The sequence below is a fragment of the Stegodyphus dumicola genome, chromosome 7, assembly GCF_044657685.1.
Source record: "Stegodyphus dumicola isolate Sdum_Otavi_A_Nest chromosome 7, ASM4465768v1".
NCBI classification, from domain to species: domain Eukaryota; kingdom Metazoa; phylum Arthropoda; class Arachnida; order Araneae; family Eresidae; genus Stegodyphus; species Stegodyphus dumicola.
Genome location: NC_140774.1, coordinates 60,706,397 through 60,728,030, shown reverse-complemented (window position 1 = coordinate 60,728,030; position 21,634 = coordinate 60,706,397). Strand labels below are relative to the sequence as shown.

Genomic DNA, 21,634 nt, shown 5'->3' with positions numbered 1-21,634 from the left:
GTGTTACCGTTTGCACGGCTGGACATGTATTGCATGTCTGCTTCTTTAAAATACATAAAGTCTCCCATCACTGATGACAGCACTATCACAAATGGTGTCTTCCTTTAGTGAGATGCATACCTACTGTCCTCTACCAGCAATGGTGTTTTCTATACAAATTACTAATACACAAATGTGTTTCATGACATAGTTTGAAGCAAGCTGTTTTTAAATGAGTAACAAAACATTCTGTGAATGCAGTTCTTCATATGAAGCAATTCATAAAAGATGTTATGCAATCTTAATTTCATTTTAAAGTTTTCTTATTGTAAATGGATTTTAAGTTGTATTTATGAACAAATAAATGGATTGTGACCCAGGTTTCCTATGTGAATATTATTCGTATCTTTATTCTGTACCTCTCTTCTAAGTTTGTAAACCATGAATTTAGAATCACCCTGTATATATACTAGCTATAGGGATAGAAAATAAAACAGTTACAAAAAGGAATGTGATGAATAATTTAATGGCAGTTGTTCACTGTCAAAATAAATCCTGTATCCCAATGCACTGAATTAATGACGATGTATCTTTCTCCAAAAAGATAGTCTTGCTGCTACAGTAACAAACAGAAGTTAACACTTTGAAATATATAATGCATAAAACAGTTTGACTGCAAAATTAGATATTTTTTAGCTGTCTTACAACATATTTGAATGTCTCAATCCTCTTACATAGAACAAAAATTTGGAAATTATACTGCTATAATTATCAGTATTCCTATTTATTTACATTTTATACTGGTCACTTTCAGATATGGTTATCTACAGGAAATGACTGCCAGGAAAGATTACTTTAATTGCCTATTTGAAAACTATGAAGAAAAACTGCTCTAATGTTAGAAATGGAAAATAAACTGCTAAGCATGAACATAATGGTAGAATTAAAAGTTACCAAATAATTTATAATCACTAGAGAGTAGGTTCTATTTACAAAGAAAGTCAAAATCAAAAAGTGACTTTATGAAACTATTCTAAAGATCATTCAACAACATGATAATAAAGTTTGCTTCATTATCTTGATAAAGAAATACATATAATACTATTTTTTTGCCCAAATCAGATAAGTTTTTTTTCAGTAAAATTAATAATAATATTTACAGTCATGCTAAATCAAAGTTAAGAAAACATTTATTTTGGCATAAGTTGGAAATACAGAATTCTAGTAATTAGTGCATTTTTTCCTAATAGTAAAATATATAATCATTTCATTAAAAATTAAATAATAAAATACAAATTTTTGCCAATTTTTATTTTATGTACCTTTCATCGAAATTAGGAACACATCTAAAAACACGACTTGAAAGTATTATACATTTGAAAGAGTATTTCATTTAGGATGCATAACATGCTAATAGGTGACAAGTGAATGTGGGGCCGGACGGATTTATATGACTAATCGGGTGTCGTCCAGTACCCGCAACTGTCCACAGCAACACCCTCCAGTGCCTCGCAAGGATTGCATCAAAAGTGTATTACAGTAAAGACTGCACAAGGCCACACAATGGCTACGTCAGAACACATTGCCATTGTAAATACAAAAGGAAACACAAAATAAATACATTACAATAATTGAAAACACCTACATATTCATACCTAGCACAATTATTGTATGCATATACAGTACAAAGTGCAAAATCCCGACTCATCGGGACTTCGGCGATTCCGGATTTGGGATTTTTCCGGATATTAGATCATCAATTTAAATCTAGTAAGATCGCATGTAGAAATTATAAAATAAAAAATATGTAATCATGATTTATGAAATAATGAAGTATTTATGATCTAAAGGGTATCAAAATTTACAAAAAAAAAAAAAAAAAAAAAAGCTTAATATTTATTTGTTTACCTTATTAAACATTTCTTTCAATGTAAGTTGTTTAAGTTACTTCATTTTTTGTGCTAATACTTTCTCTTTAATTCTGTAGAGTGACATAATCTCTTGTTCAGTTACACTGTTGAAGTCCTGTAACTGCTGTTTTGAGAATTCCAACTAACTTGCCAATCGAAATTTTCTCGTTTTCAGTAACTTCTCTGTCACTTTCTTCACAATCGGTAGCGGTATTTTCTGGATCTAGAACCATACTACAGATTTCGCCGTTCATTAATTGATTGATGATTGAAAATGATTGTCATCACTATGAAAAACTTCTTTTATATCATCTTTATTTATTACCACTTCTCCACATTTCTTTACAAAATCCATTAATTGGAAAATTGCACTTTTGTTTTGCGATATCCGAAAATCTTTAAAATTAGTGGCTATCATCATCAAATTTAACTACTATACATATTTGGCTATGCATCATGAGCTTGGCGAATAACGACGTGCCGTTAAATTTTATCTTGCTTCTGTCGCGCACTGAGACAATTAAGCCTGAATTGTATTAGTTATTTATTATACTTATGTCTATTTCTTGCACATGCTTAAGGCTTATGAGAGTTCTGAATAAATAAATTCCCACATACACTTAAACCTTATTGATGGCCGGCACTAGATATCTTATTGCCTGATACACTTTCTGTGGGTCCTAAATTCTGCGACTCGGTGCAGCCATAAGAGCCCTGTTTCTGGATTTATGTGAATAACAAATAAGTTATTCTTAATTCAAATAGCCCTCAATGTAATCTTTGGCTCTATGAGTATCAACAAAATCTATTTTTAGCATATGGAAAAACATTTTTCATAAATATTTCCTCGTCAACATTTTTCAGCGCATTTATCTTAAATCTGTAATCATCGCTAAGCACAACGTGAACACAAAAGGTTACCATACTCCTTTATTATTCAATTACTAACATAAAATAATTGTTTAGGTATCGCTACATGAGTCATTACTCAAGTTGACATGTTTTGATAAACATGCAGTGATAAAAGGAAAGTATGATAAATAATGATTCGTCAGGTTGGCATCAGATCAACGATGTATCTATGTGGAATGTTTCGGTTTGAGATGTGCGCCAAAGCAGATAAGCAGCAACAGAGCCAAATTACTGATCGTACAAGTTTATGTTAAAATGATTATTTCTTCAATAACAAGGTATTTTATTTAGTATCGAAGTAAAATTAAGAATCAAGATTCTCGAGATGTTTTATTATGCACGGAGGGGGTAATTAAATGAGCATGCGTAAAGCCTACGAGAAAAACGGTTTTGATGGTTTTGAGGTCCGGATTTTAGATCATTCCGTATAATGGACATCCGGATTTTGGACTTTGTACTGTATATGCTAATACACAACATACTTGTATATAATACGCATATTGCTACACATTACAGTAAGAGGATATATTTGTATATACTGAACGCACTAATTAATATGCTGATTCCAACATACTTATATATAAATACACAGATTACTAATGGTAGGTTTAGCACAGTTTGCTATGGTGGGATGTACATATGAACAATACACTATTTACATGTTGACTGCCCAACATGAGATAACTCATATTAGCGCTCTTCTTCCAGGACACCCAATATGAGTTATCTCTTAGTTTCTTCATTTGCCACTTTTTAGCTGCTAAGAGTTACTTACTTGCTTAGCGCTTGTTTTAGCTGTACTGAGGCAACAAGTTGAAGCATGTCTATATGAATCAACTCGTAGTGGGCTTCTGTGAAGAGCTTTGTCTAACAAAAGCCGAATACGAGATAATTCGTAGGACCCTTTTTTCTACACAAAAAAAAACCTGTAAACTTTTTTATGATTGTTACAAATCATAATGAGTATTTTTAATAATATAATATGATTAAATCGATTTGGCTTCTTGAACCGGAATCCGAAAAGTGCCGTGGCAGTCAATGTGTTAATACACAGTGTACGTAAATATAACATACAATTTATGAAGGTTAATATAATATATACATATATATGTAATACATCAAACACTATTCACTTGTGTTAATATGCAGTGTGCATAAATATAATGTACAACTTATGAAGGTTAATATATACATATATATAATACATAAATTATATATATTTGCCTCATAGGCACATATATGTAATACACAATTAACAAAGATAAAAAATACTCATATATACTGCACAAATAACACCTAATTAATACATACAGCAATCTTCTGTGAGAAGACACGGAGTGACATAGTGCTCTGGCATATCCAAATCACCAGAAACACACACATTAGTGGGTGATATCCTCCTGTCAAAGAAATATGATGGGAAGGGTTCATAACTGGTTATGACCAGTATCTGGTCACCTGGGGAACAGAGTACAGGTGGTCTGACATTACTTTGTGACAGAAGCCATGAGTACTTTGACCTTCCATGCCACTCCTTCTGCCACTTCCTTAATGCTGATTCCTGTACATGCCTCTTGAGATGTGAATTCGGTAGTGGAATGGAGAGGTCTTGGGTGTTGATGCACATGGGCAGCCTCTTTGGTGAGCTCATCGGCTTCCTCATTGCCCTGGTGTCCAGTATTAGCCTTAATCCAGGAGATGTGGATGCTAATGGGGCCTTATCAGTCTCTTAATGGGCACTGGATGTCACTGGGCACTGGATGTCACTTATGAGTGGTGCTCGATGGAAGGGATTTTGAATGGCAAAAATGGTTGAGAGGCTGTCTGTGAGTAATTTAATGTTACGACATTCAAAATATCCTGCAGCAAGAAGGGCTTGTCTAATGTCTACTGCTTCTGCCTGGAACACTGGAATTACCTTGTCCTGGATAACCCTTCCAGATTTCCAATACCTCCCGATTTTGATTGGCAATGTAACTGTAGCCTTTTGCCTTCTCAACTTGAGAACCATCGGTCACTATACTTCGGTGTAGATAATAACTGTGTTGGGCCCCTCATTACAGTTTTGCAACATTTCGGTATAAGTATGAACTCCTTCTTTATACAGTGCTGGTGACTGAAGTTTTGTTTTCATAGTGTTCTGGAAAATACTGCTAACCTTCAAAAGAAGCAGCTTGATTGACAAGCGTTACTGTCATGAAGGTTGCTTTTATCTCAGCCTGAATGTGCAGAGGAATGACCTGCTAGTACTGTAGAGCCAGCCATCAAGGTATTTCTATAGGTCCTAGTAATGGCAAGTACAAAGGGGTGTTGGACGCCCATATCACAGCCCCATTTTTTCCACTACTGTGGCATAAAGTACTTGGGTTAAAAGGATATGGGATCTTATTCTCAAATCTGTATCTTGCATACTTTTTAGGCTAGTAGTTAGTTGCTGGGCCTTTGCTTTCTGTGCTTGTAGATGAAGAATCCAGAAGAGCTCTTCATCTATTATCTGACCTAAAAGTTTGAGTTCCTTGACTCTTTTGACTATCCGGTTCCTCAAGTGGATACAAGGATTTCTAATAATTGTTTGCCCAGGCTTATGGAAAACTATATACTTACAAATATTTTATAGTTAATCCCATTACCATGATACCATTCACAACTAGGGATTGCCCGATTTGACCCTGACCTCTGCCTCACTGACTCCACGAATCTAGTATTGGGCAGTGCAGGACATTCCCTCGAACTCTGATCAGAGTTCATAGATACATAACTTATAACATATGGCACCCACATGCACATACAACCCTTAAATGCTATAAGATCACTAAGTGCAAAATATCTTAATTCATTAATAGGGTAAGCAAATTCAAAGTTTCTATGCTGATGTAGTTTTGTGGTAATAAAGGCCATTCTTTCATACAGATATTACAATATTTTAAGAAAAGAATTTGACACAGTATTTTAAGATTTTACACCACCATATACAATTACCCCCCATATAATATGCTATTTGCAAAACATAATTTTAAAACAATATAGTAAAAAGTTTGTGTCAGTGCTTATCTAATGTAATAAAGTAGAAAATGAGAAATCTGCACAACTTGACAGCAAAGATTAGATGGATTTCAAAAGAAGGAGGGGGAGGAGAAAAGAAAACAGAAAAGAGAAACACTGTTTCCTAATCAGCTACAAAACCTGGCTGCTCAAAAATTTCAAATATTTTTCTGGTAATTCTAAACATTTTATCAAATAATACTTTTATTAAACATGTTCAAAATCTTCTTGCAAATGATTTAAAACACTGCCTTATTGAAGCCGCCTAATAGAATCTATCATCCAATCCAGACTTGAAATTCTAGCTCATTTTTTTGTCATTTCTTTTATATGAAAAACTACATCTCTAGTTCATATTGGATTATCTCTAAATCCTGAAAATTTATCATTATCACACTCTATTTCAATAACAAGTGAATATGGCTATAAATACTTATGGAGGTACAAAAACAGAAGTTTTCAATTTAAAAAATTTGTGATTTAGTGATCTTATAAACTACAAATTTCAATGTTTACATCTGACAGCCTATGTTAATTTCAAATATTGATGGATTTTAAACAAGCAGGTTTTCAACCTTCTACTGCCCTCAAGGATGGCTTTTTTGCTTTCCAAGGTAATCTTTGCCACTTGCAAATTCTGCTGCCAAGTGAACACTTTATATATATATTTACCCAAAATTTCATCATCACTAAATTCTGCCACCTACTTTGGTCAAACTGTTGTACTGGCACTAGCTGTGAGCATATTTGTAAAACACATTTTGATTTATAGGTTGGTCACACAGATAGTAGAAACCAGCTTGATTTTTCAAATTTCTTGTTTCCAGTGTTATTAATATATATATATATATATATATATATATATATATATACTGCAAAATTCTGTTAATAACAAATAATAAACCAAGTTACACAAAAATTTTAAAATTTTAACAGCATTTAAACATTATCTTTTTAAGCATGAAAAGACCATCTAGTACCTTATTTATCTAACTATTAGACAAAGGAATAATTTCAACATTTACATTATATTCATCAAACATCTAAATTAATTTTGATAAAACTGATTCTAATTCAAGTATGTCAAGCCCTTAACTGAGAATTAAAAAAGAGGCATAACTTGGCAAGAAATTTGTGAAATTATTTTACATATATGATTCCCCCCCCTTAAGCACTTTAGCACACTTCAGAGATAACAGAAAATTTGTCCCATAACCTATAAATGGCATATAACAAATTTCAAAAGCAAAATTTAGCATAACATTCAGCAGACTATTAAAGCCAACATCTTGAAAACTAGATGAATAGTTAAATTACTCAAAAGTTATTCGAACATTAAAGTAGTTTCAAATAATGAAGACATCTGCTGCTAACAAATACAGAATTTTTGTAAAATATTATTTTAGATGGTAATTAATTATTAATGGTAATTTGGATAAAGTTTATTTTTTATGTATGTAAAGTTCCTGTTTTTGCTAAATTGCATTTTAACAGGAACAGAGGAATCAACAGCACACACACAAAAAAGGATTTCTCAAAAAAAGTAACTGTTTAATTGCTAATATTTCTTGCTTTTTAATTTTATTGACTGATTTCTCTTGTATGGAATTCTTAGTGTGCTGCCATTCAGAAAATGGCTGCTGCCTTTTCAACCTGGCCAAAAATTATTCACCAATGAGTTTGAGAAAGTCCTTGAAAACTGGCAAGAATTTTGTGACATTTCGGTGGGGTTACGGATAATCAGAAAATATTACACGTTTAAATGAACCATTTTTTAAATGCAAATTAACTTCCTACATGCTATTAAATTCTCTCACATAATGCAATATTATTTTATTTTTTCCTGGACTTGAGTGTTATATACATAAAAATGCTACCTAAAAATTAAACTTCAAAAATCAGAAACATTTTCAAAAATAATTTTAAAAGTGAACAAAAAATGAATATAATTTAATAAAAATGATACTATGCCTTACCCTCTTTTAGGATCCACAACTATAGCTTTAGGATGAGCCATATTATCATATATTAGTCGTTTCTTAACAGAGGAATCATCCAATTTAGCCACGTATATTGCTAATAAACCTTCATCTGTCCAATATAAGTTTCGTCCCATCCAATCAATAGCTAATCCTTGACAATTATTTAAACCTAGAAAAATTTAAAGAATAAAAGGAATTTAAAAATTTAATCACTGATACTGAAACTGATGACATTACCCCTTTGAGGCACGGTATGTAAAATAATTTAAATTGTGGTAAAATGTTGCATGAATCCAGAGATATTTTTAATGCCTCTGAGAGCGTATTTCATGCATTGAAAATCGGAAATATGCTTTAAAAAACTAGCCAGGCATATTTTCACGCACTGAATTTTCAACAAAGGTTTAGCTTAAAAAATGCATAGCACCCGATATCAACAAATAATATTTTTTTCTATTCAACACACCACTGAGACAATTTTGTCCGACTTCTCCATGGCAAGGAATATAGGCGCGGCACCATGCTGACTTAGCGATCATGGCCAGAGGGTAGAAGAAAGAAATTAAAGTTCCGCTGTATATTTACAAGCATTGATTTCGTCACGCATTCCATATTACTGGGTGGTCATTCGAATAGCAAAATTGGTTATCGACACACGTGGTTTGGGAGTTCGGTGAAATTTCACATTACGAGCTGGAAAAATCTTTTGCACTCTTTTCAGAAAACTGAAGGTGAACTAAAAGCATATATAAAGGTAATTAAGTTTTTTTTTTAAATTTTTCTAGCATGATTTCTAATATGCCTTTAAATTATTCTTATGCTTATAGTGTTGTTTGCATTTTTAATTCTTTCATTATTCTGTGCTAGTTAAGAAAAAAAGTCCAAATTTTACCGAGAACTACCAGTACAAAAATAAAATTTTAATTCCAATCTTCTTTTTTTAAAAATCATTATCTTCACTAGTCTTACAGCGCAAATCTGGGTGCTTTATTGCTATCTTTTTGTTAAAAAAATAGCAATTGTATCACGTTTTTTGGGTACAAAAATTGGAATCTCATCGATAATTGTGAGCTGTGATAAATAGACATCTCCTTTCGATCTTCTAGTGGGCAAATGGGACTTAACGTTCTAGTTATATGAAATTAATTCGTCTAAGAGTCACCCCAATCGAAAATCGATATTTAGCTAACAACTATCTATTCAAAAATTAGTATTTTGCATAAATTTTGAGATTTCGACCAATTTTGGGGCAAAAATAAGTATTTTTTCAGATTGTACAAACCCTGCTGTAAATACTTTTGTTTTCTTGAAATATTCTGTAGGAGAGAAGTATAATTTTTATTATCATTATTGTTTTAATTTGATGGAGCGAGATTGCCAAACTCATTACTGATTTTACTAAATGTTGCTCTTAAAACGATTGTAATTTGTATTCGCGATTATAAGATAAATTCCTTTCACATAAAAATTAATATTTTAAGCGAAATTAAGACTTCACATGAAGTAAATTTTAAATTTAAGAAATCCCACACAGTCTGCAAAACGAAACGGAAGTTTGTACAAGTGATCAGCTTTTAGGAGAAGCACATCAAAAATATTTTTTAGTTTCTAACTAACTAATTTTTTAAACTATTTATTTCAATAGGGGGGTCCCCTTGAGACCGAAGCAATTATTCCAGGAGAAAAATTAATTTAAATATGAGTTCTAAATCCATCAAGGAGTTTTTTTATAAAAAGCTGTCAAGCCAATTGTCAACCAGCTCAGAACCGTCAGCTAAGAAATCAAAGATTGATGAACAACCAGAAGAAACTTCTAACATTTTTAAGTAAGTGGCTTAAAGAATTTTCTTGCGTCCTCTTCAATAAAGAGGAAAATAAAATGTTTTGTGAAACATGTTTCAATCTGCCAATATGAAGAACGGCGTGGGTGCGATGGGTTCATGTTTCCAAAGAAATACTCTCATGTTTCCAAAGAAATACTCTGTCTCGCCACAAAAAAAAAAAAAAAAAAAAAAAAAAAAACTGCGAAACACAGGCTTTCTTTAAATGCCAAGAAAGATGTTAAAGCTCTTAAAAATATCATCGAAAAGGAAAAATCTACAACAACAGATGGCGATTTGGCAGTGTTCAAAACTGTTTACACTATTGGAAAAGAAGAACTTCCTTTAACGAAATTTAAGCCTTTAATGATGCTTATGAAATCCTGTGGAAATGAGACTGTGAAAGAGACACTTGAATTTATCTCAAATTCAGTTACAGACATAACTAAAGCTATTTCAGAAGTATTAGAATCAAATTTGGATGAGAATGTTTCACAAAGTCCCTATATTTCTTTAATGATAGATGAGTACACAGATATTTCAGTTTACCATAAATTAATTATATATGTGAAATATTTGAAAAACAATAAAAGTAAGAACAGTCTTTGGGCAAATTTAAAAATATCGGGTGAATGCACTGCAGATACACTGAAAGAAATAATAATAAGGTTTTTTAACGAAAAAAAATACAGTTATCAAAAGTTGTTGGCCTTTCAACAGATGGTGCTGTTGTGGCCTTTCAACGGATGGTGCTGTTGTTATGATGGGGAAAAACAATGGACTTGGCAAAAAATTTCAGGGTATGATACCTGGTTTGTTGCACTATCACTGCATAGCTCAACGTTTAGCTTAAGCTGTTTCCCAAGCTGCTGATGGAATATCTGTGTTTCCAAGCTGCCAGAGAATTTTAAGTTCATTGTATGCTTATTTTCACATGTCCAATATTAGGATTGTAAAGCTGAAATTGGTGCAAGATGTGTTAAATGAGCCAAACTTAGCTCTCAAAGACATAAATGCTGTTCGGTGGTTGTCACTTGGGAATGCAGTTGATGCATGTCATATCAGTTATGATGCTGTGATCCTTGCTCTGACAGACATAATTGCAAACAGAAAAACAAGCAACTATGGGCAAGGGCTCAGGGTTAATTAAACTATGCTCACAATTTTCATTTGCAGCCACCTTGTCAGTTTTGAGAGATTCTGAACAAAGTCAAAAGAATTTTTCAGAGCAATGAATTGGATGTCTCTGTGTAGGTTAACAGTCTAGAATCAACTATTAATCGCATGCAGGAAATGAAAAAGGAGTATCAAATTCAAGACATTAAATTATCTGTTTATACTAAATCTTTAAATGAGTTCATGAGTGCTAAAAATGCTTTTTTGAGTGTGCTGATAGAGAATCTACAAGAAAGATTTAATTTGCAGCAGATGCATATTTTGCAGAATTTTGATGTTTTGTTGTCTTGTGTCATATTTGGAACAGAATCATCAAGATTGGAGTCCCTAGATAATGTTATTAAACATTATTATAGGCCAGATTCTACTTCGGTTTTGGGTGTTTCATCAGAAGAGTTAAAGCAAGAGCACCTTGAAGTAGTGTTTTTATGCACGCTACAGAGAATTCAAATTTAAACAGCTTGCCAATTTGTTGTTCTCATCAAGTTTAGATGGTGAACTCTTATATCCAGGATTTACAGCCCTGGCACAAATAGCTATCTATGACTATACCTTTGTCAGAGGCTGTTTGTGAAAGAGGATTTTCTACTCAAAATAGGATCAAATCAAATAGGAGAAATAGATTTGGGGGGAAAACAACTGGAAATTCTAACGAGAATATCTGAGCAAGGCCCAGATTTCAAAGAACAAAGAGGAAATGTTTTTTGTGATTTTAATTTTGAATGAGCTGTGATATTGTAAGGAAATCAGTGGAAAAAGAGATTAAAATTGTAATGTAACCAAGAATAAATGTTTTTTGTAACTTTAATTTTGAAAGAGTTTTGATATTATAAGGAAATCAGCTGTAACACTGTGGAAAAATCAGAGGAAAAGGATATTAAATTTGTAATCTTAGATAAATATTTCATTTAGAATGTTTAATGTAAAATAAATTCTTTTATTTATAATGTTTAATATTTTCTACTAATATTTAACATATGCTATAATTGTCAAAAACCAAAATAGCATCCTCATTTTTTTCTATTTCATTTTGTCCATTAAAAAAGTGTTTTTTTATAGAAAATTTGTCTCTGTATATATAGTTGTTGCTTTTTCCGTATTTCACTCCTCCTAAAAAAGGTCAAGGAGTATTTTTACTCTTCCAAAAAAATCCTAGGAATAACACTGCATGAATCATAATTATGAACCCTAAGGACACAAAATTGAGACTTAAAAAAATCTAGAGCGAAATCCTGAACTTTGAGAACCGGTATATGTATATGGCGATACCAGTGACCCTTTGAGACATTTTTTCCAGATAGCTACCAATTTTTAATTTTTGTTTTTTAAATTAATTTTGCATGCTTTTGATGTGTGTCTGTGGAGATAGGTGCTTGAATATAGTTAAGTAAGTCTGAAGACAAAAACATTTAAAATTTTGCTAGAAATTAAAATTTTAAAAATAAAATTTTCATTTTTATGCACTTTGATGATGCAACCCAGTTGAACATACTTATATAAAATATGGGTAAAAAGCTTTTGAACTTGCTTTAAATTCAATAATATTATTTTATGAAAAAAATTTAGCAAACATAACACTGTATGCATAAACCGTATGCTATAACTGAACTAGTATAATATTACAAGGAGATGTTACTCATAAAAAAATTGAAAAGTGAAACACTACAACTCAGCTGAGAAAATATGCTACACGCTTGAAGTTATATTTTATGCTTTAGATAATATGTAAAAAAGACATGCTTCATGCTATGATACTAAGAATCGCCCCACCATCACACTTTAGCTTATTTGAGGTCCGTAAAGGCCCACTTTTTATTTTTTGTAAATATAGGTTTTAATATATTTTTCCATTCAGGAAGAAACACCATTAAACAATTTTATTATTTAATACACCTCAAAGCTCTTATTTCGACTTTAAACCCCTTTCAACTCCTAGGAGCTCCTTTTCAACTTTTGTATATATTTTGTTTTGCATCTAAAATGTGCCTTCAAAATAATTTTCCTCTTTTCACCAACTGTGAAAATTTATTTCAAAAATAACCTATTTTATCCAAACCCAGAGAGCAAATTTCCTTTGTGTTCCCTAGTTTTTCGTCTGAAATTAACAAAGTCGATACCCTAAACAATAAAAGCATGCTTTCAAATCAGCAGTTTTTGTGATTACACTAAGAGATGGACCTTAAGTGCATTTCCATTTCAAATATTTTTAAGTGAGCTTTCTCTTCGTTGATCTTATCACACAAAGGGAAGAAGGCATGACCCCCAAATGACAAATTCATTATTAATCACCTCTTTTCATTTTTGCTGCATTCTAGGATTTTGGAAAACATCAAGCAACGGTTGTCTTTGGAGGTTAATATGCCACATTTAACCCCTATAATTGTGTCAATTATGACCTCAGACTACAATTTTGAAATCAATAAATTTTGAATCTTTCTCTTGGAAAAGAATGAAGTACTGAAATTAAAATTTTAGCTAAACAGAGACTAATGAAATTCAAGTGGAGTAAACAAAGAATAAAAAGAAACTAATATACTTGTATTTAGTCCTAGCACAGGGTGAGTAAACTCCCCATCCCTTCATGAACATAATACAGTCAAAAGTCGTTAATCCGGACTCATCGGGACTTCGGCGATTCCGGATTATAGATCACCAGTTTAAATCTGGTAAGATTGCATGCAGAAATTATAAAATTAAAAATATAAAACCATAATTTATGAAATAAAGAACAATTATGATCTAAAAGGTATCAAAATTTACAAAAAAAAAAAAAAAAAAGCTTAATATTTACTTGTTTACTTTATTAAACATTTCTTTCAATGTAAGTTGTTTAAGTGGCTTCGTTTTATGTGATAATACTTTCTCTTTAATTCTATAAACAGACATAATTTCTTGTTCAGTTACAAAGTTCCGCTGTTCAAGTCCTATAATTGCTGTGTCGAGAATACCGACTAATTTGTCAATCGAAATTTTTTCGTTTTCAATAACCTCTGTGATGACAAGGAATTTGATTTAAATCATATCAAAGATGGAATATATCGAGATGAAATACTACATTTAGTAAGGAATTATAAGCCAAATAAAATGAAAACATCTGCCCAGAAGATAAGGATAGTGCTGACAGATCAACTTCCAATTCATTGTGCGCCGCGGCGTTAAAAACATCTGCCCTGATGATAAGGATAGTGCTGACAGATCAACTTCCAATTCATTGCGAGCAGCGGCACGCCGCCATTGAAAACATTTGCCCTGAAGATAAGGATATTGCTGACAGATCAACTTCCAATTCATTGCCCCTCGCAGCAGAGCAGCATGAAATTGATAAACAGATTTCAGAATGGTTAGGTCATTTTTTTGCAGCAATTCCACTTTTGTTTAATGGACTTCAAGACATACTTTCGCTTTGTAGATCCTTTACATATTAGTAAATATATATCGGAAGTTCTATTTGACATAATCGAAAGTTCAAGCTTACTTTTATAAAATTGCTCTAACAGTCTGCAAAAAATAAGCCGGGGATCCAATTCGAAGATTAAGGAACAACGCAATCTGCAACATTAACTGAATTAGATCATTTTAGCCAAAGAAAGTCTATGATTCTTTGATTTTAGCTTAGCTTATACCGTTCGTTATACGTTAAACACGCACGCACACATGCATATTCGCAGCCGTAAAGGTCTTACGCGCATGCGTCAACATGATGCATGCGCAGAAAGTTTGCAGCTTTGAGGTCCGGATTATAGATCATTCTGGATTATGGGTGTCCGAATTAACGACTTTTGTCTGTACTGAATTCTAAACAACTTATAAATTAATCATAAAAAAATTGTTACATCATAAACTATTATAACATAAAGAAATTCTATCATCTCTCAGAGTAGAAAAGGAGATGATTGGTGCTGTAATCTATTGGCATGTTACCCTCAGTGTGGGCGCCAGTATGTATTATACACCGGTTTTAAAATCATGTAAATAATCTTCTGTTAATTATCATTTCTGATTGAAATGAAGTACATATATAAGATTCAGCATACGTATGTCATATATTTGCAGATTTTGAATTTTTCTTTTGTCCTCCAATACAATTTATGAATCTTCAAACACGAACCTTGGAACAAGGTACAGTACAGAGTCCGACTCATTGGAACTTCAGCGATTCCGGATTAGGGGTTTTTCTGGATTATAGATCATCAATTTAAATCTGGTAAGATGGCATGCAGTAATTATACAATTAAAATATGAAACCATAATTTATGAAATAAAGAGCAATTATGATCTAAAGGGTATCAAAATTTACAAAAAAAAGCTTAATATTTATTTGTTTACTTTATTAAACATTTCTTTCAATGTAAGTCATTTAAGATGCTTCCACAAAAAATTCAAAAAGTTCCTTTTTCTTGTGTCATATATAGTGGACTTTCGAATGCCATACTTCTCGCGTAATTTTGAGACGGATAGGCCTTTATCCATTTTTTGCAGTAATTTCACTTTTTGTTTAATGGACATCGAAACATGCTTTTGCTTTGTAGATCCTTTGGCAGCTCCAGAATTGGAAACTCTTTTTGACATAATCGTTTCAAGCTTAATTTTTATAAAATTGTTCTAACAGTCTGCAAAAAATAATAAGCCGGATCCAATTAGAAGATTAAGGAACAGTGCAATCTGCAACATTAACTAAAATGCCTTAGATAATTTTAGGGTAGCTTACACCGTCCATTATACATTAAACGTGCATGTGTAAACATATTATGCGTTTACGCATGTGCATAAAGTTTGTAGCTTTGAGGTCCGGATTATAGATCATTCCAGATTATGTAAGTCCGGATTACAGACTTTGTACTGTATATTAATTTCACAACTGCACAATATTGAGCATTTATAGGGTGGCACTGCCATTTAGAATCGAAAGGAAATACTAGAAACTGACGTTCGTAGCTTTTGATGTAGAAAAATTTTCATTTTTCAGGAGGTTAAAAAATTGATCAAGCAACCGGTATATTTCCTTTTAAAGGGTTAAAAGAAAAAAATTCCTTTTTTTAATAACTTATAAGAATAACCAATTGAAAATCTCAAGTAGCAAAAAAAAAAAAAAAAAAAAAAAAAAAAAATCATTTCTAAAAACAAAACAGTTTTTTATAAATTACACATCTTGCAAAATATTAACAATTTTTAAGAAATGAACTTTTATGAAACTATCAGGATTAATCTGCTTTATTCCAAATCAATCCACAAAGTGTCTTTAATCTTGAATGTTCTTGTCATCATTAACCTACATTATCATACTCACAACAAAAATAAACACTCAATTATAACTCTTACGTTTATTTATGGAATATAATTTATCTGAATATGCAAGATAATAAATATAGAAATTTTTACAAAATAAATTTTCTTTGGATGACAGACCAAACGTGGTTTTACAAGAAGGGTACTTCAGGCAATTAAGGAACTCTTCATTACATTTCAGAATATTCACTATGAATACTTTAAATTCAGAAGGTAATTTGTGCAATGCTTCAAAGTTTCAACATTTTTACTGACAACAGGTAGACAATCAAAATACAATGAAAAGAAGATAAAAATTATGGCACATCAGATTATTCTCATAACAGTGATGTTGGCTGCGGCGAATTTTATTTAAAATTTAAAAATTATATTTATCTATTTTTCAAATAAATTGCTTCTTTTATTGTGATTTCAAAGATGAAGATGGCATTTTTCAAATATAAAATAAAACTGATGCAAATATAAAATAAACACATACAGAATAATGTATTGAAAATGGATTTTTAAGAAGCACTCAGACCCAAAATTAAAAAGTAGTGACAAATATAAAGTGATGACATACAATATATTTTACATCCATGAAAGTTAATAGAGCCTCTGATATTCTATTTACAATTCCTAACTCATAGGTTACTGAATGTTTTGAAATAGGACACCCTTTTATTTGATATTTAAATTAAACAGTAGAATTATATAAAAGTACTCCAAATAATTTTGGTTTTACTGAAATTCTACTTGGGAAATTACAAATATAACCAAATCTTGGACAAAAATTAATTTCCCAAAAAGAGACGAAACTACAACTTTCACCATCAAGGTATCTTTAAGAGAATTCTAGGTCAAACCACAGAAGGGAATGTACTAGTATCAAAGTTTACATGTCTGCCTCTCCAAAATTACATTTTGAATAAGGAAAGCACATGACTAAAATTCTAGATTCAATTTCATAAAATTCAAAAAGATATTGCTTCTTAACTCTGTGATTAATTTCTACACAGAAGCCAGAGAATAAAAATAGATAACAAGCTAACTACTACAACATGATGTTATGTATAGATGTTAATATAGAACAATAATACTGCCATACAATTTCAGTCTGTGACTCTGTTCTTACATTTACTCAATATTATTACACCAAAGCTTGCTAGAAAATTTTGTATTGGTAATAATGATCCAGAATCTCATCATATGTAGAGAGTGAGGTATTATATGGTTTCAAACCTTCTAACTTCAAGAGCACTGTGTGCAGCAAAAAATCATAGATAAACTTCTACTCTTTCAGAGGCATTATGAATCAAGAAAATTTGATGAAGTAATGGTGCGAATTCTCAATAGGAAAAACTAATATTTATGATGAATACAGAAGTACTATTAATATCAATCTTTCATTTATACATACTATTCATCTTTAATCTCTGACAACTTCTTCAGAAAATCAAAAATGAAAATTTTGCTAATCAGCCTCAGACAATACAGGACTTGCACACAGTTTTCATGTGATCTTGAAGAATGCGATTCATGAAGCTGTGGCCAAAGAATTTGCGTATAGAAAAATATCCATAATTTATATCACACCCAAAATGTCAAAAGAGCACAAAACAAGGAGCAGGAATGATGTGTCAAACTTCCTCACAGAATTTTTCAGAAGGATGCATTGAATTCTTGTGACTAGGTGTGAAATTTAATGTTTCTCACCATACACATAATACAAGCAATAATGACTTCAATAGGGACCACACACAATTTCCCAAACAAAATGATTCATAATTCATTTTGGGTTTAAAAGCCACAGCTTTGGTTTTCCAAAAAAGGTATTCAGTTCTTGTTGAATTGAAACAATAATTATTACTGCATTTGCATACTATTAACCTTGCATTAATTTCAGTCATCATCTAAAAGAAAAGGAGGAGATTGTTAACACATGGAACAGTCATGTACTGAAAATCCATCACTTGAAATCCGTCAACTCCTGAAATCCATGCAACCTCTCAAAATGTAAACATTCAATTTATAACTTCAGGAAACAGCAACGCTGAGAATGAAATGCTGGAAAAAAGTGTAATACTTCGAAAATGTTGTCATCATAACAGAAATACTAACCAAATCATTGACATCATGGTAAAAGTTTTTTTTTTTTTTTTTTTTTTTCCCCCTCCCAATCTGAATCAAGGTTAACGAAGCAAATGACTTCACTCAACTTCTCTTTCAAGTTTATGACTCTCATGGTTGTATTTCCTGAGCTTTGTTATTTCACGAGATTGTTTAGTGCTATTTTATCTGGATTTTTGTACATAAAATTTAAAATAGTTTTAATTTCAGCACTTCTTAATATATTGGCAAATAAAAAATGCATTCATGAGTTAATTACCTGAAGTGTTGAAAACTGTAAACAAGTTGCATCGACAGTAATAGAAAAAACTGGAAATTTTCCAAAAGATAGAGGGAAATGCTACTCCTCGGTTTATAGCAGAATCATACGGAATTGCAACACAGACTATACATAATATATGGACAAATAATGAAAAGCTGTTAAAATTTTACAGCAACAATGACTCTAATACTGGGATCCAAAACTGGAAATTTTCGTATGAGGTAAAATTGGCAAACATCTATGCTATCTTGTATGAGTCGTGCCAGCAATGGCTGAGTGATGGGATACCAATTTCAGGACTGCTCCTGAGAGAAAAGGGAAAAAAAAAAAAAAGATTCGTGCCGATTTAAAAATAGAGCAGACATACGATTTCAGCAGCAGTTGGTTGAACAAATTCAAGCTCAGACACAGTATACATTACCCAAAAGCCTACGAGGGAAAACTTTCAGAAGATGAAGATGTTGCAGAAAAATTTATTGATGAATTTTTTGTACTGGCGGCAGAAGAAAATCTTAGAACAGATTTTTAATATGGAAGAAAATGGTCTTTTTTGCCAATGTTTGCCAAGAAAGATATGAATGACAAATGCACCATTAGGGCTGAAAGAAGCTAAAGAAAGAGTTACTTTTTTAATAGGCAGCAGTGCAACTGTAATTTATAAATGTAAACCAACGGTAGTGAAAAACCACCAATTCCAAAACTCTGAAAGTAGTAAAATCCTTACCTGTGATTTACAGGAATAATTAAAATTCCTGGTTCACAAAATACCTTATGACCGAATGGTTCATGGAACATTTCATTAAAGAAGCTAAAAGGAAATATAACAGTGTGGGGCTATTGCAAGATAATTGCAAAATTTTCCAATTTTAGACAAGTGTTCTACACATCCAGAGGCAACCATTTTAACGTATGATAATGTCATGTTCCTTCCCCCCCCACCTATTACATCACTGATCCAACCAATGGACCAGTGAATAAAACACAGTATTAAATGTTACTACAAATCGGAGTTTCTCAAAAACATTCTTTCAAAAGACCATTCTATTTCACTTTCTAATTATAAAAAAAATTCACCATCAAAAACATATTAGCATGTTAGCGTCTACATGTTAGCAGAATCACGGAATTCTGTTTTCCAAATAACATTATTAAATTACTGGCATAATGTATGATCATCTTTTCTGTTTATTGAAACTGAGAGCAATGACAGTGAATTTTCTGGCTTTAGAATCGCTGCAGCAAAAATTAAAGCAAGGTAATTGCTTCTGTATTCGAAAGAAATTAAATATGAGGAGGCTTTGCAAGAAGAAGGTATCATTGAATGGATGATGTGTTGAGATGCGCCAGCACTGGCATATTTGATGACCAGTGATGAAATTATTGTCCCTGTTTTGAACTAGACACAGCAAGAAAATTATTCTAACACCAACACAGGTAGTGAATTTGATAAGAATGCAAAAACATCTTTTGAAAAATATATAAAATTTTTAAAACAAAAGATCTGTGTTACAGAGCAAGAGATTAATACTCTATATATTTTATCCCCTCCAAAAAAAAAAAAAAAAAAAAAAAAAAAAAACTTACTCTGAACCACCCCAAGTTTTAAAACAAACCTCTATTAGAAAAATATTTGAAACATATAAAAGAATGAAATATTTAATGCTTTATTTATGACTCTTATTTTCATGTGTCTTTATTGTATATGACCTTAACCCTCTCGCTGCATATCCCGCGATTTCTACAGGCAACATAAAAGTAGCAAAATTTGCGTAACCCCCGATTTCCACGGGGATGCATATATTTTTCATTTATTTAACTGTGCAACCCGCTCTTTTCCCGTTCATGGTTTCATTTCGGCTTTTCTGTGATGTTTAATTATTTATTCAGATCTGGGTTAACAGATGGCATTAGTTGTCCATATTTTTGAAAAATATACAAACACATTTTGTACCATTTTGCATACTCTTTCCAAAGATCAAAGATGTCTATAGTTCAACTCTCAATCACGAGACTAACTGCTCGACATTTTGCTATGCATATGCAAGATAAAAATTACATAAATCAGCTTTGTAATTCAATGTAGCAATAGGCTTTTAATTCCTCATTTTTAATTTGATTAATTCTTCTCTCTATTCTAAAAATAATAACATTTCTGAACTGCGCCATTTCTATATTAATCTATGCCAGAAAGCTTACATAATGCAGATGACATAGTTCATTCAGAACCTAATCTTTGAAAACTAAAACCTTTTTGACATAAAACAAAACCTTCCTCTTGTTGCATTTCCATGTTGGATAAATGCACACTTGGCTTGAACTTCTGTGCTGCTTGGATGCTATTTCCCTCACTCTTCTCATATCACAGCAATATTCAAAGCTGTAAATGTTCTGAAAAACAGGCACAATTAGAGTGTCAAATAAACTGTGGCCACAAATGTGAATTTAAATAAAAATGGAAATTAATCTGCCTTGACAATCAAGTTTCCTATTCATTATGGATTACCATTTTATGCAGTCAAAATTCTTCCTCTTCAATATACCATCTACAAGCTGCACAATCAGTACTTTTATGTTTCTGCATCTCATCGTTCCTACATTAGTATGCACTAAATTTGTTATGCCCCCACCAGTTGGTCTAAGCTATATCAGTATGACTAAGTGAAAGGAGAAATTTTAGAAGAGCATATAAAACAATTCTGTCAAATAAAGTAATTGTTCCAAGTAGCAGCCCCTATGCAAGCCCGGTGGTTTTATGTAGAAAGAAAAACAGCCTCCCAACGGCAGATCTGAATTCGTGGAGATTCACCACTGATTACTGTAAACTGAATAGTATAACTAAATATCCTATGTATCTCCTCCTAATAACTGATGAGATAATTACGTAGAAAAATCCCATATACTAAGTATATGACTACGCTAGACCTGACGTCAGGATATTTTTAAATTGCAGTAAAACCCAAGGATATCGAGAAAACAGCTTTTATAACAAAGTGTGTATGCCTTTTTGAGAATGCCATTTGGCATAAGCAGAGCTCTGAATACATTCCATTCCATCCAAGTCATGGATATCATATTAAGACCCGTATTAGGTAAAAGTACATCTAACCCAGTGGCCAGCTGTTCCGTCGATGGTGAAAAGAAAGAAAGTTATCTACT

At 32.0% G+C, this 21,634-nt stretch overlaps 1 protein-coding gene across 7 annotated transcripts in view; it reads right to left on the bottom strand.

Moving 5' to 3' along the window:
- Positions 1-21,634, bottom strand: part of LRP1 (LDL receptor protein 1) — a 627,804-nt gene that overhangs the window by 523,170 nt on the left and 83,000 nt on the right. For all 7 annotated transcript variants that reach the window (XM_085820318.1, XM_085820321.1, XM_085820322.1 and 4 more), the window contains exon 13: positions 7,820-7,994. In XM_085820318.1, coding sequence (XP_085676444.1) covers positions 7,820-7,994 — 175 coding nt within the window. The remainder of the gene's footprint in view (positions 1-7,819; positions 7,995-21,634) is intronic.